The sequence below is a fragment of the Halictus rubicundus genome, chromosome 12 (genome assembly GCF_050948215.1).
Source record: "Halictus rubicundus isolate RS-2024b chromosome 12, iyHalRubi1_principal, whole genome shotgun sequence".
Classification (NCBI taxonomy): domain Eukaryota; kingdom Metazoa; phylum Arthropoda; class Insecta; order Hymenoptera; family Halictidae; genus Halictus; species Halictus rubicundus.
Genome location: NC_135160.1, coordinates 174,285 through 188,315, shown reverse-complemented (window position 1 = coordinate 188,315; position 14,031 = coordinate 174,285). Strand labels below are relative to the sequence as shown.

The window sequence follows — 14,031 nt, the reverse complement described above, 5'->3', positions numbered from 1 at the left end:
TGTTTGAAGGGCCACATATAACGGTGTAAGGGAAAAAATTTCAAGGTCATTTTTATGAGATTTCAAGGTTATCGATGTTTTTTTAAATGGAATGATATATTTTCGTTAACGTAATGTTGTAGCTGACAAAATAACGAATTCATGCATGTAACACAATATGACCTTCAAACGACCTTCAACCCAGAAAAATGGTATAAATAAAATTCAACGTGTAAGATTCATTTGATGTATTTCTGTTACGCCAAATGTTCAAAAATACATCCCTTGAGCTGCTATACATTCAAATGTATCGCAATACATAACATAATAACAGATTCGGTGTTGGCAGGAGGACAATTATGATATACCTTCACCTATACGTTCGTACGGAATCGTGTTTATCCACTACTAATTACTCAGAAGACCTTCTTGCTATCAGATTTCCACAGTTTCTAAGATTTCTCGATCAGTATATCGATGAACGTTTCACAATGCGTTACTCGAAGGAAGATAAGATTGATATGATTTTTATTTATGGAGAAAGTCGACAGTGTTTAAGAGAAGCCGTGCAGTTGTCCTCAATTCTATCCTATCCTATCCTCTATATATATCCAATCCCCTATCCTACCCTCTATCCTATCTTATCCTCTATTCCATCCTATCCTCTATCCTCTCCAATCCCCTATGCTATCCTATATCCTATCCTATCCTCTATCCTATCCTAACCTCTATAATATCGTATCCTCTATCCTGTCCTATCCTCTATCCTATAATATCATATATCCTATCCTATTCTCTATCCTATCCTATCCTCTATAATATCGTATCATCTATCCTGTCCTATCCTCTATCCTATAATATCATCTATCCTATCCTCTTCTCTATCCTATCCTATCCTCTACCCTATCCTATCCTCTATCCTATCCAATTCTATATCGTATCCACTATCCTATCCTATCCTCAATCCTATCCTATCCTCTATCCTATCGTAGCCTCTATTATATCCCATCCTCTATCCTCTCCAATCCCCTATCCTATCCTATATCCTATCCTATCCTATCCTCTATAATATCGTATCCTCTATCCTGTCCTATCCTCTATCCTATAATATCATCTTTACTATCCTATTCTCTATCTTATCCTATAATCTATCCTATCCTATCCTCTATCGTGTCCTATCCTCTATAATATCGTATCGTCTATCCTGTCCTATCCTCTATCCTATAATATCATCTATCCTGTCCTCTTCTCTATCCTATCCTCTATCCTATAATATGCTCTATAATATCGTATCTCCTACCCTGTCCTATCCTCTATCCTATAATATCCTCTATCCTATGCTCTTCTCTATCCGTCTCCCCTTTCTTTCGATGAATCGAATATCATTGAAAGCTCGCACGTCCGCATACGTGGCGATAACGGCCACCGGACCCGAGTGCGGCTACATCCCGCGAAAAGAATTAGCACCCGGCGTGCTAATTCCTCATTGCGTCGCGCGAATCTCCGACGGTAGAGCCATCCTGAAGGTCGTTAATACGACTGAAACCGACGTCGACCTCCCCTAGCCGATCATGGAGCTGGAGGAGGTTGAAAAGATCATGGATGCCGCGGAAGCCGACGTAATTTCAATTTTTTCCATTTCCAATTCCAATTCAAGCAACAATGCTTATTCTAATTCGAGCCAAGATGCTCATTCCAATTCCAAATTTAATCTCAGCTCTGATAATTCCCGTATAGATGAAATCAGCGGCATAATTAGCACGGATCATCTATGCGAGGAAGAGAGACATCATGTGCGTGAAATAATCCAAGCGCACCATGATCTTTTCCACCTCCGAGGCGACTACCTGGGCCAAACAACCACCGTGCGCCACAAGATAATTACCACGGACCCGATGCCCGTGCACGTAAAAGAGTACCGCTATCCGCCAATTCACAGAGAAGAAATAAATAGTCAGATCAAGGAATTGTTGGCTAGTAATGTAGTCGTACCATCTGATTCACCATACAATAGTCCTCTGTGGATTGTGCCGAAAAAACCAGACGAACACGGTAACAAACGTTGGCGCATGGTGATCGACTTTCGCGCGCTGAACGAAAAAACCATCCCCGACGCGTATCCGCTGGCGAGCATCTTAGAAATCCTTGACCAACTCGGCAGTGCGAAATATTTCAGCGTATTCGACTTGGCCAGTGGGTTCCACCAGATCGGTATGGAACCCGAGGACGCGGCCAAGACAGCCTTTTCAACGCCATACGGCCATTATCAATATCAAAGGATGCCATTCGGTTTGCGGAATGCTCCCGCAACCTTCCAGAGGTTAATGGACAACATTCTCTCAGGTCTCCAGGGTACAGAACTCTTTGTATACCTGGATGACATCGTAATCTATGCTCGAAGTCTTTCCGAGCACCGGTCAAAATTTGAAAAGTTGGCTGGAAGGCTGCGGAAAGCAAATCTCAAACTACAACCGTCTAAATGCGGTTTTCTGCATCGAGAGGTGGCATACCTTGGCCGCGTCATCGGGGAGGACGGCGTCAAACCGTGTCCCAAAAAGATCGTGGCGGTACAGGAGTTTCCGCGACCTAAAAACGTAAAATCGGTTCGCGAGTTTCTGGGGCTCGCGGGTTATTACCGCCAGTTCATAGATAAATTTTCCAAAATTTCTAAACCATTAACAAATTTATTAAAGAAGGATAAGAAGTTTGAGTGGAATTCTGAACAGGAAATTGCTTTCACCACTCTCCGCGAAATTCTCACTACGTCTCCACTATTGCAATATCCCGATTTCGCGCGAGAATTTAATATCACAGGTGTCCTGAGCCAGGGAGACCCCGGGAAGGACAAACCGATCGCATACGCGTCGCGACTCTTGCATGGGGCCGAGTTGAACTACTCTACAATCGAGAAGGAATGCCTCGCGATCATTTACTGCGTGCAATATTTTCGACCCTACGTCTATGGCCATAAGTTTAACCTAATAACTGATCACCAGCCATTAGTATGGGTTAATTCCGTAAAGGACCCTACATCGCGACTCTTACGCTGGCGCTTGAAGCTCGCGGAGTACGATTATAGGGTAACGTACAAAACAGGAAAAACAAACCTGAACGCAGACGCATTATCGCGTAATCCGGTCCCCGTGCTGCCATTTTCCGCCGCCTCAGATTCCTCCGATTCACTCATCTTCGATTCCATCCGCCAATCCGCTGCGTCCTCTTCCACTCCGCCGTTCCTATCCGCCAATGACGGCATTCCACGAATCAGCGCGCAGGCTCCGCCCCTCTCCCGCGACAACGCCGCTTCGCAGCCAATGCGAGCAACTCAGCCGCCATCGCGCTCCCCATCCCCAGCGCCATTGGCCACTCCCACTCCCCGCTCTCCGTACTCCGATAGGCCAGCCGCATCATCCCGCGATCACGCCTCCTCGCCCGCTTCGTCCAATCACCTCCCGTCCCTGACCGACAATATGGCCGACGAGACGGACTCGGACGAGAGCAGCGACGAGAATATGTTTGAACCAGCGACCTACCCTATGACGGACACACCGAGACGCACAATCATTCATACGCGAGACAGGTTAATTATGCGTAACGATAATCTAGTCGGTTTTATTACGCTTGATGGCCATCCGCTCGACACGGGAACAATAAGATCTCGTCTTGAATAATAAAATTCCAGTTCTTAAGGATTTCACACTCCATCGCGCCAAAGTTATAAACTATAATTCGAAGAAATTAATACTATTACCTGCAAAACAATCTCTTCTCCATATTGCATCTCACGAAGACATAGTCGAGTGTCTCCGCTCACTGCTCGACGTTGTAAATGAACTCCAGCTGCAATCATTTAGTATTTCAAAGTCCGCGGTAGAAGACGTTTCATGGCCTTCATTACAAAATCTCTTACTAGAATTCTTTTCACCCACAAACGTTCAAATCTTCGGTTGCTCTCACGAGGTCACCATCCCCACAGCTGACAGACGTAATGACATTCTCGTAGAAAATCATGTCTCAGCCTTCGCCGGACACAAAGGCATAACAAAGACGTACAGACGCATACGCGAAAAATACTTTTGGCCAACACTGAAACGTGACGTACAAAATTTCGTAAACTCCTGCATACCCTGCCAGAAGAAAAAACTTGTTAGAGTCAAAACACGACAGCCGATGATTCTGACTGACACACCCGGACGAGCCTTCGACAAAGTCTCGATGGACATTGTCGGTCCTCTCCCTACCTCTCCTAACGGCTATACAAACATACTTACCATACAAGATCTCCTTACTAAATATTCACTTGCTATTCCCTTGAAAAACACTACCGCTACCGATGTTGCTGATGCGTTCATCCTGAATTTAATTTGTCGATTCGGCGCACCGAAAGCAGTGTTGACCGACCAAGGTACGAACTTCCTCAGCGCTCTTATGAAGAGCGTAGCAAAAAAATTTAAAATCACGCAATTTAAGACGACGGCATTCCGTCCACAGAGTAATGGCTCCATCGAGAGGTCGCACCACGTTTTGACCGAATATCTCAAGCAATTTATTGAAAAAGGAAATTGGGACGAGTGACTGCCATACGCCACATTTAGCTACAATACAAGCGTACACGAGGGCACGCTTTTCACCCCTCACGAATTAGTATTCGGAAACATAGCGCGAACTCCTTCAGCAGACATTGAAAAATGCAACTCCTCCGACGAATTCTACTCTCACTACTTATCTGACCTTCAAAATAAAATAGCCGAAACCACCGTAAATGCCCGCGAAAATCTAAATTCAGCAAAAGAACGATCTAAAACGTATTACGACCGTAAACTCCGTACCGAGACCTTTGCCGTCGGAGATAAGGTATATCTCCTCAAAGAGCCGAGAAAGGGCAAATTCGACGATGAGTACACCGGTCCATATCAGGTCGTCGAATTGCTATCTAATCACAATGCGAAAATTAGCTTTAAGAATCGTACACGTATTGTTCACGTGAATAAACTGAAGCATGCGCCGCCCCTTCGAGTTCAAAATGCGATAACAACACCGATAACCCCCTCCAACGATACCGCTGATAACGATCGGTATATATCCGCGAGCGAGCTCCAGAAAGGTCAGTCTACAGCCGACATCTCAGCCATGAAGACTACCACAGCCACCCTAGCTGCCGTGAGCGTTTTTCACATCGCCTCAGCCATAATCGGCTATGACTGCAGCGGGTCCACATTAAAAATCACAACATTCTCGACGGTGGATAGACCAAACTGCGATGTCGCCGACAACAAGCTGGAAAACAAAGAAACTATGATCCAGCTACTTCAATTCACAGAATTCGAGGACACTCCGGCCATACAATGCCGAGTCGAGATCGATCGAACTATTTATCATTGTGGGATGCATTCTCACGTGTCGATCGTACAAAACGGAAGGCAGCAGTACATCATGCATACTTCCCAGGAGACCTGCCGACAGATGAATTCCACCGGCACCCTCTTCCTGCCGCCGTTCGCTCAACTCACCGGGCTCGCATCCAATCATACTTCTACCCGAAGTATCGCTCTGGCCGGCGGTATCCAAAATGACGGCACATGTAGCGGCGCTACATATAGCGATCCATTTGGTACCTGGAACGATGTCGTGGTCCAGGCCATCATACGCATCACATTAAAAGATTTCTCCGCGTCCATTAAACTGACGTCGAACGAGATATACCTACCCTCAGGACAACGGTGCAGCCTCCAACGCGAATCCTGTATGGACTCGGAAGACGGCCACACCTTCTGGACCAGCCTCCCCAGGGACAGCTGCCAATTCAACCGATACCAGGTGCTCTATGACGGCAAATCTATACGCACCCGGATGCCAGGATCGACTGCAACCACCATATACACCGTGACGACAGACGAAACCGCTTTCTCTTTAACAAGCGCAGGCCGCACGTCCATATGCGGCTACACGCTTATCCGAACCGAGCATCCCAAGCTGCTCATTCTAGAAACGGAAAAATCAGGACGTTTCAAGGACATCAAACCAATCCAAGTAAACAACCTCGATATATTCACGTATATCAATACGAAATTCGTTTACTTGGAACGTCACATTAAAAATCAAGTAGTCTCCATGTACCGAGACGTCCTCCAGCAGAAATGCAAACTGGAGAGACAAATACTGAAGAATGCTATCGCCATGATCCATACGGAGCCAGCGGAAGTCGCAACAACTCTCGCCAGAGAACACGGCTTCATGGCAGTCCAGGCTGGTGAAGTTATTCATCTAATCAAATGCATTCCAGTGGAGGCTACACTGAGGAAGACGGAAGATTGCTACGAGGAGCTTCCCGTTACTTACCACAATTCCTCGTACTTCTTAACTGCCCGCAACCACATACTCACCACAGTAGGAACCAGAAGAAAATGCAATGAGCTGATTCCTGCAGCTTATCGACTTCACGGCACATGGTACAAATTGTTGCCCAATCCGGTCGAAAGCATGCCGTTCCCGCCAATCCAGCCTCTTACTAAATCTTCTTGGAGATACGTGGACCCGAAGAATATCGCCAATGGAGGCATATACTCCGCAGATGATATCTCCAAACTAAACGAGCATATAATGTTCCCTATCGAAAAGACGGCGGTAATCGATTCATTAGCTCAAGGAGCCTCTGGAAGGAGTTATGCCGAGGGATCAGCCTCACTGGACAACCTGCTAGACAAAGAAACCCTGGAGAAAATAGCAGAGTCTACAGGGAAAAGGATCTGGGCACGCTTCACGGAATTTGGATCCGTGATAGCCGGATTAGGGTCGACCCATACAAGACGGGTCTCACCGGGACCGGGAACGGGGCACGTTTTCCCTATGCCATACAGACTTGAGAGGCGCTCAAGATGCTCGCAACAAAGGCCAAGTGCCGCGCACCACGGGGGTTAGCTACCAGAACCCCAGCACCGTTTACTCCCCGCATACCCCTCAGGATCCTATGGTAGAGCCGACCGGGCCCGGCCCGGGGTTTCACGAAATATTCTTGCGAAGAATACTCAGCGATCCCGGTCGCCGTGGCGAAGGGAGAAAAACATTATAAATGTTGTATTATTTTAAAAACTACTTCACCGATGATGATGACCTATTAATCGAATCTTAATGGACTTTTCGATGTTTTAAAAATTGTTGGTTTTACAGACGCGTAAAAATACGTGTCACCCTTTTTTCATTATATTATAAGACTAGAACTGTCACACCGATGAAAATGAGTTTTTGGAAGCTTATAGCGAAAACATAAAACTGTTTACCGAAAATGTTGTCATTTGGAGAAAATGTTTTTTCACCATTTATTTGGCAATTATTTTAAACAAGTGCTATGTTTTCGTAGCAGGTACCTTTGTAAAAATTTGAAAAAAATTGAGGCTATAGCCCCAAGAATCCTTCGAGATTCGATTGACAGGTCAAAAAGTGAATATCATAGTTCTTTTAATATAATAGTTACAGAGCAGTACTTCGATGATGCCTCTTTGAAATTTTGGTTTTTAATTTATGGAGCCTCCAAGGTTTCAATCAGGTAAAACCAGGTAAGGACGCGACGTTCGGCGATTCAGGTAGCCAATTGTAAGTGCACGACTGATCGACCGCTATTCTCCGACAGGTTTGGAAAAACCAATGTCCTCTCTGCTAATGATGGTATTTACCACCATGCAACCACCGCAATGTCGCGGTGCAGTGTACACTTGAAACCATTTTAATTTCGCCATTTTTAAAGTGTCACCATTCTTGAGAAGCCCACCGTTAGGTATGCCTATCCCCACCACAGCTGCGCCCGTAGTCCCATTGTTTTGGCTTCGACGTCACCCGCTACATAGTACGTGTAACCGCTGTAGCCAATATCTCGACTGTAGCTGAAAGTACGCGTGAAACGAGGCCTGTCCCTTGCACTCTGATCCAATCGGCCGCGCATTCGTACCTACGCTCTGTCCAACGAGACCAAGGCAGTGAAGCACCCAGCGTGCGTCCTTTGCTAATTGTCTTGTAAGGGTAACTTCAACTCTGTCGCACTCGAGCGCCTATGTTTACGTCTACTGTCTCGTCTCATTGGACAAGATATAGATACGCCATCGCATTCCTGCCAGGGAACCTTCCATCTAACCATGTTTAGGCCATCATGGACAAGAATTTAGGAGTTTTCCATATACATACATTTTTTCGCTAGCGACCCTTACTTCAGAATGTCTAAAGAATATCCAGCAATTTTATGAACCTAAAATAATGAATAGTACAATAAATAGTTTTGCGGCTCCGCGAATTACAAAACGAAATTTCAAAGAGAAACATGAAGAAACGTAAAATACAGCCATATTTATTCAAATTTTTTCACACTTGAACCAGTGGTAAAATTTGCAAAACAAAGATATTTCTAATATTTTTTAATTAAGAAATGACATTCACCAAGGAAAAAATAAATTATTTGAAAACAGCAGTCTTTTGTGATAACCCGGCTCAACCCCCGCCTCCCATTTTCTCTTGGACCACAACATACTTCAATGTCATCAAAATTCGAGACATAGTCCCCAAAAAATGATCGAATTCACATGGAATGATCCCCTTCCTAATGTGGATATTTCCTTAAAAAAAAAGTAACAACTATTCTCGTTTTTACAATATATGTATGTATAATTTACATACAATACAAGGATGTATGATGTTTCACCAAGAGGTAGGAAGGTTTCCTATTTCCATGGTATTGTAAAGGGGAGATACCGATAGTTTACCTAAGGAACCGTGAAGGCCCTAAAAACATTTTTTTTGTGCCATGCACAGCAGGGAACTGTCAACGCGCTCCCGAAAGGCCTTCTGGAAATGGTCGAACGCTCGAGATAATGACCCAACCGGGGCGAGCAGAAATATAGTTTGGAACACTGAAGCCCCGTCGACTCAAACCCTACACCCTGGTTTCGAATCTAGCGGCCAAACGTCCCCGGTCCCGTCCCGGTCTTGTATGGGTCGACCCTTAATCGGCATCTACATGGCAGTTCGGTTCGTCAAAATCTGCATAAACGTTGTGCTGAACGGGATCGCCTTACACCCAGCATACGGATGGAGCATTCAGCTCCTAGCAGCTTCATGGAGTGCACTGGCTCATTTCTGCCTATATCTGAAGAATAAGGACAGTGAAGTGAAGTGCGAACAATCTCCCTCAAAAACTGTAAACCTTGAGTGCATCCCCAGTGCGATAACGACAAACATTGTCCGCGACGAACTACACACAGTGATCGTGGATAGTCTCGTAGCAGATAAGAACCCTGTAAATTTGACTAGTTTTAGATTCAATCAGCCTGCGAAACCAACCCGAAGAACACTTACCTACGACTCTGAGGAAGAGAAATAATTTTTCCCGAGCGAAAAATTATTTTTCCCAGGGGGGGAGGTGTCACGTCGGCTGAACGACGTGTTGACGGTGACGTCATCCGCGACGCACCTTAGGTTAAGTTAGCAATAAGATCTTATATATATATATGTACATACATAACATTTATATTCTATATTACATATCACTACATACTCATAGCTATAAGTCATATTTTATATCATTGTATTTTTAATATTGTTCATTTCATTTTTATAGCGTTATGTATATATCCGTTCACGAAATAATTCTAAGTCCGATATTCCGCCTCACGACGCGCGAAAGCGCTCGCTATTACGTCATCACGTTCTAGCGAGCCCCACTCTCGCGCCAGGCGCGCGTCACACGCCCCACCACCGCGCTAGCTGCGTCATCCGCCCCTCCACTCGCACGCCGAGCGAAGGAGGTCCGAGCAGCCTCTTGTACATTCAATCGTGCTCGCGCCTTAGTCGCGTCTACATCTCGCTTTTCACCAGCTCTTCTATATCTCGCGATTACTATTCCTAGTTCTTCTATATCTTGCGTTTCTATATCCTATATCATACCGCGTACTCTTAAACCGTTTATATTATTAGTTTTTGTATTAATCCAGTTATCATTAATAAATCTAGTTGTTATATTAAATGTGTATCGATCATTCTAACGCCTAACCTACGCGAAGTGAAGTGTCTCGCGATTCGACATCATATTATTAATCTAACTATTTCCCTCATTGCACGCCAGAGCCCACCAGGCAGTCTCGGTGTTTCGACGGAAATACGCGCGCTAAGACCGAGTCTCCCCTTTACACGTGTGTCTGAGCCCACCAGGTAGTCTCGACACGTTAAACGGAAGATCTCTCGCATGCATATTACTATCTCATTAACCCGTGATTGTTATACAAGTACACTTCATGCCGCGCCGCGCAGGTCGTAAGTATCAGTTGAGCCGCCTTGCCCGCGAATACGCTTCGGACGTACAAACCTATCGTTTCAGCCCATACGTTGGCATTCGCTCCGTGCCGCGCATAATTCGCGAAACCGCGTGTTCCGCGAAGATCCGCATCGTGACCGGTCCAGCCCCAGCTCCAGCCCAGCAGCAGCCACGACAGGAAGCCAGGCTTCCCTTGAGAGAACGTAATCACGCCAACCCTTTGAGGCCACGTTACGCGCTGGTGCCCATTACCCTTCAGCCAGTCATCCACGAAGTCGCCCGCATACCTGAGGGAGACCCGAGGAGGGAACTGTACGCGAGGACGAGGGCCGTTGGCGCAAACAAGGCCATAAATCTACCTTCCGTCAGCAGGGCAGCAAGACAGCAAAGGTAAGTGTCGACGATAGTTATATCGCGAATCCCGGTCATACGACGGACGTACGTGCCGCGTGGACCAAAGTCAGGTCAATTAACGTCTCGATCCGCGGTATTCCTCGCGATCCCTTTTTAAAAAAGCCAATCGCGACCCGCGGGACGTAACACTCGGCTGACGCCATGAGTGGCCATGAGGCTCCTCTCGTCTCGCGCGCTTGGCGGCCGTATTCCCACCTTGCCGCAGTCCGGCGGTCCGCAGTGCCGTATGCACAGAAACTGATACGGTAGATATTGTAACTAGTGTTCCTGATTTCTCAACATATTTAATTTCTCGAGAAATGAGAAATAAGACTATATTTGTCGAAAATTCTCGAGAATTTTGATAAAATAAAAAAATATTAGGAAACTTATAAGATTTGGAATATCGTTAATAATATTTATCGAAAGGGCAAAAAACTTAAACTCAGTGTTTATTCCTGTTCAATATGTACAAAACTTTAAAAACAAGGAAAAAATTAAATCAAAGAAACCGACAAATTTATTTATTTAAAACCAAACTTTTATAAAGTGAAACGTTACGCTTTTTTTTTAAATGACTTCTTAAGAAGCATAATGCGTCTAATGTAGAATCAGACAATATACTTCTTTTTTTTCTAACAAAATCTGTAGCCGTAGAAAAATTTCTTTCATTTTGTCTGGATGTTGACTTTATCGTATACAGAACATCCAAAAGTTGCTGAAGATTGGGTGTCCTTTTGGGTGTGCATTACCTCACGTCGACATGCATTCGCAACAATTACTATAAATTTTCACAATGCAAACATGCATACGTAGACATTGATGTTCTGCCTGTAGATATGCTTATACGTACGCGATTGATTAGTAATATGCTATTTGAGTTAACTGAAAATTCATTTCCGAAAATATGTTATAAAATAAATGAGATTCATAAGAATTTTCCTAGATTTAAATTTTTCGAGAAAGAATTCTCGAGAAGGAACATTAATTGTAACCCTCAACAAAAACCTCAAAGAAAATAGATATTAAAGGAACATCATAAAGCTAGTCCGCTACAATTTGCAAAAAATCAGAGAGAGAAAAATGACTCCATTTTTGTGTGTTGGACACGTGCTCGCGACCTCCCCCTATATACCGAGTATTTCACCTAACTTCACCACCTTAACATGTAGTCCCTCGCCCCCGTCCGCCCCAGAGACCCGTGGGTGAATTGCACGCGTCTGTCATTTTCACGCGGCGGTTCTCTAACGCGTAGTTTGACGTGCTCGTATAATTTATACGCCTTTATTGCTTCGTCAAAAACTTCGTCTACTGGAGAATAACGCGGTATTTGGATTTCTATTCGAATCTGCGGAATTAAACCACGTAAGAAACTACTCGCGGTTAGTGTATTCACTTCTTCAATGTCTATTGACCATTCTGCTGAGTCCATTATCGCGGTACGAAGGTCTTTTACTCGACTGATATAATCCATGATATGTTCATTGGAATATTGCGAAATACTCGCGAGTTCTCCTCGATACTGGTCTACCGTTTTGAATGGGCATAACACGTTTCTTAATCTTTTGGATAAATTATCGATGGTGCAGCAATCTTTGTCTTCTATTACGGAATATGCGCGACCGCGAAGTTTGTTACATATTAATTTGGTTAATATATGTTCCGCATGCAAGGAAACTACGTCGCGCGTGCGTTTGCATTCGCGAATAAAACGGAACACGGATAAATTGTATCTATCGAAAGTTGGTACAAAATCTAGCGTTTGCTTAACTGTGAACGCGATGGGTTCTTGACATTGTGAATCCTCGATGGGGTCTTCGCGCATAGCTCGCGAGGTAGTTTGCGAATGAGTTACGGTTTCGTTTTTAATTTCGTCTAGTTCACGACGGATCTCGGACAGTTCGAGTTTATAAGTATTCATGTACTCTTCGAACGCCTTTTGTTGTGCTTGAATTTCGGCTTCGCGTTGGAACAATTCCTTGTGTCACCCATCCCTGCCTCTCCCGCCCCCCCCCCCCCTAACAAACTTGAGATTTTGAGGAATTGAGACCCGTTGCATTTTAGGACTTTCGAGCACCACTGCCTCACCATGCACTCTACGTCTGCAGAGTTCCTGGCGGCGAGCAGCCCGCTCGCTGCACGAGGTCGACGAGGACGAAACTGCGCATCGTCCCGGACGTATCCAAAGAGCCGTTCAGCATCCAGGATCGGCATTCTCGAGAAGTCATCGGCCACCGGTGCCTAGAGATCCAGTATCCAGCTGCCTATGTGGTTTTTCCAGCCGTCTACAGTTAAGATGTTGTGACGTGTGCGAACCCAGTGAAAAATGGAAGAAAGACATTGGCGATTTATCGCGAGGTAGATTCGCCCTTCGTTCCCTCACGTAAACGTTACTTCGACCTTTCCATTGTTGCGCGGTCGATCGTTCGACATTCGCGCCATGCTTTTGTAATCCGCGCATACACAAACGTTATCGATGTCTGTGCCGGTCCCAAAGACGCAAAGTTCTACGTGCACAGCGTGTTCAAATTCGTCGACCGTATTGTCACGGGACAATTGTCGTAGTCCGGGAATCGACAATGATTACTTCGCGATTTCGCGTGTTGATACTTCGGAAATAACGTATTCTGAACCGTAGTACGAAATACGGAGTCGACAGGGCAGAATAACAGCGCGTGGCGTAAGGTATTCACAACTGGACTGCTTTATTGAGCTGGCGTAGGCTTTACATACAGTTTTGGGGGTTCGAAAGGGTACGTTATCTTCGATGATGAGTCTTGAAATGCAAAGGACATCTTAGTAATTGTTCTATGCGTCAGGAGAAGATGACGCGTACGGTGAGCCAAGGAGCAGTTTACTCTATTCGTCGGATAGGTGATAAGATTGGCTTCACAGTATGGTCGCACTGAAGGTCGCTAGCGTAAACTATAACGTATATTCATATTATTAGCACTTTTAATTAAATTCTGCTGTAAAATATGAAGGTATTTGTTTACATTTAACTCTTAAATTATTTCTTTCCAGTTTTAAGTTAACTTTGTACATTAATGCCTTAATTGTGGCAATTTTAACCGTTATTTGATATTCGATTAAAAAAAAGTTTGATCAATATTACATTTGAGGGAGGCAGCTCTGATTTTTTGGCCACATTATTGAACATTGAATGAAAAGTGTGCTGCCAGAATTCAAATAATGTCTGTGGCATTCGTCGAGGAAATCGTTCGGTCGAACGCTGGGTGTATGTTTGTTTACTTGATTTGTGCTTATTGCGTATTGTGTAGCAAGCAGTTTTTTTTGTTTACATACGAAGTCGCTGTCAGCGGCGCACTTTCTGTTCAATGTTCGATAACTTGGCAAAAAAAGAA

The 14,031-nt window shown here is 44.7% G+C and overlaps 1 protein-coding gene across 2 annotated transcripts in view; it reads left to right on the top strand.

Annotated features, from left to right (window-relative positions):
• Positions 1 to 13,108, top strand: part of LOC143359572 (uncharacterized) — a 58,958-nt gene extending 45,850 nt beyond the window's left edge. Inside the window, exon 2 of one of the 2 annotated variants that reach the window (XR_013083133.1) lies at positions 8,779 to 8,929. Coding sequence is in view for 1 of the 2 variants with exons in the window: in XM_076797580.1 (XP_076653695.1) it covers positions 12,731 to 13,053 (323 nt within the window). In the remaining variant the exon portion in view is untranslated. Of the gene's footprint in view, positions 1 to 8,778; positions 8,930 to 12,730 lie in introns of those variants that run through there. The other variant, XM_076797580.1, reaches the window with a different exon arrangement.
• Positions 13,109 to 14,031: the final 923 nt, after the last annotated feature.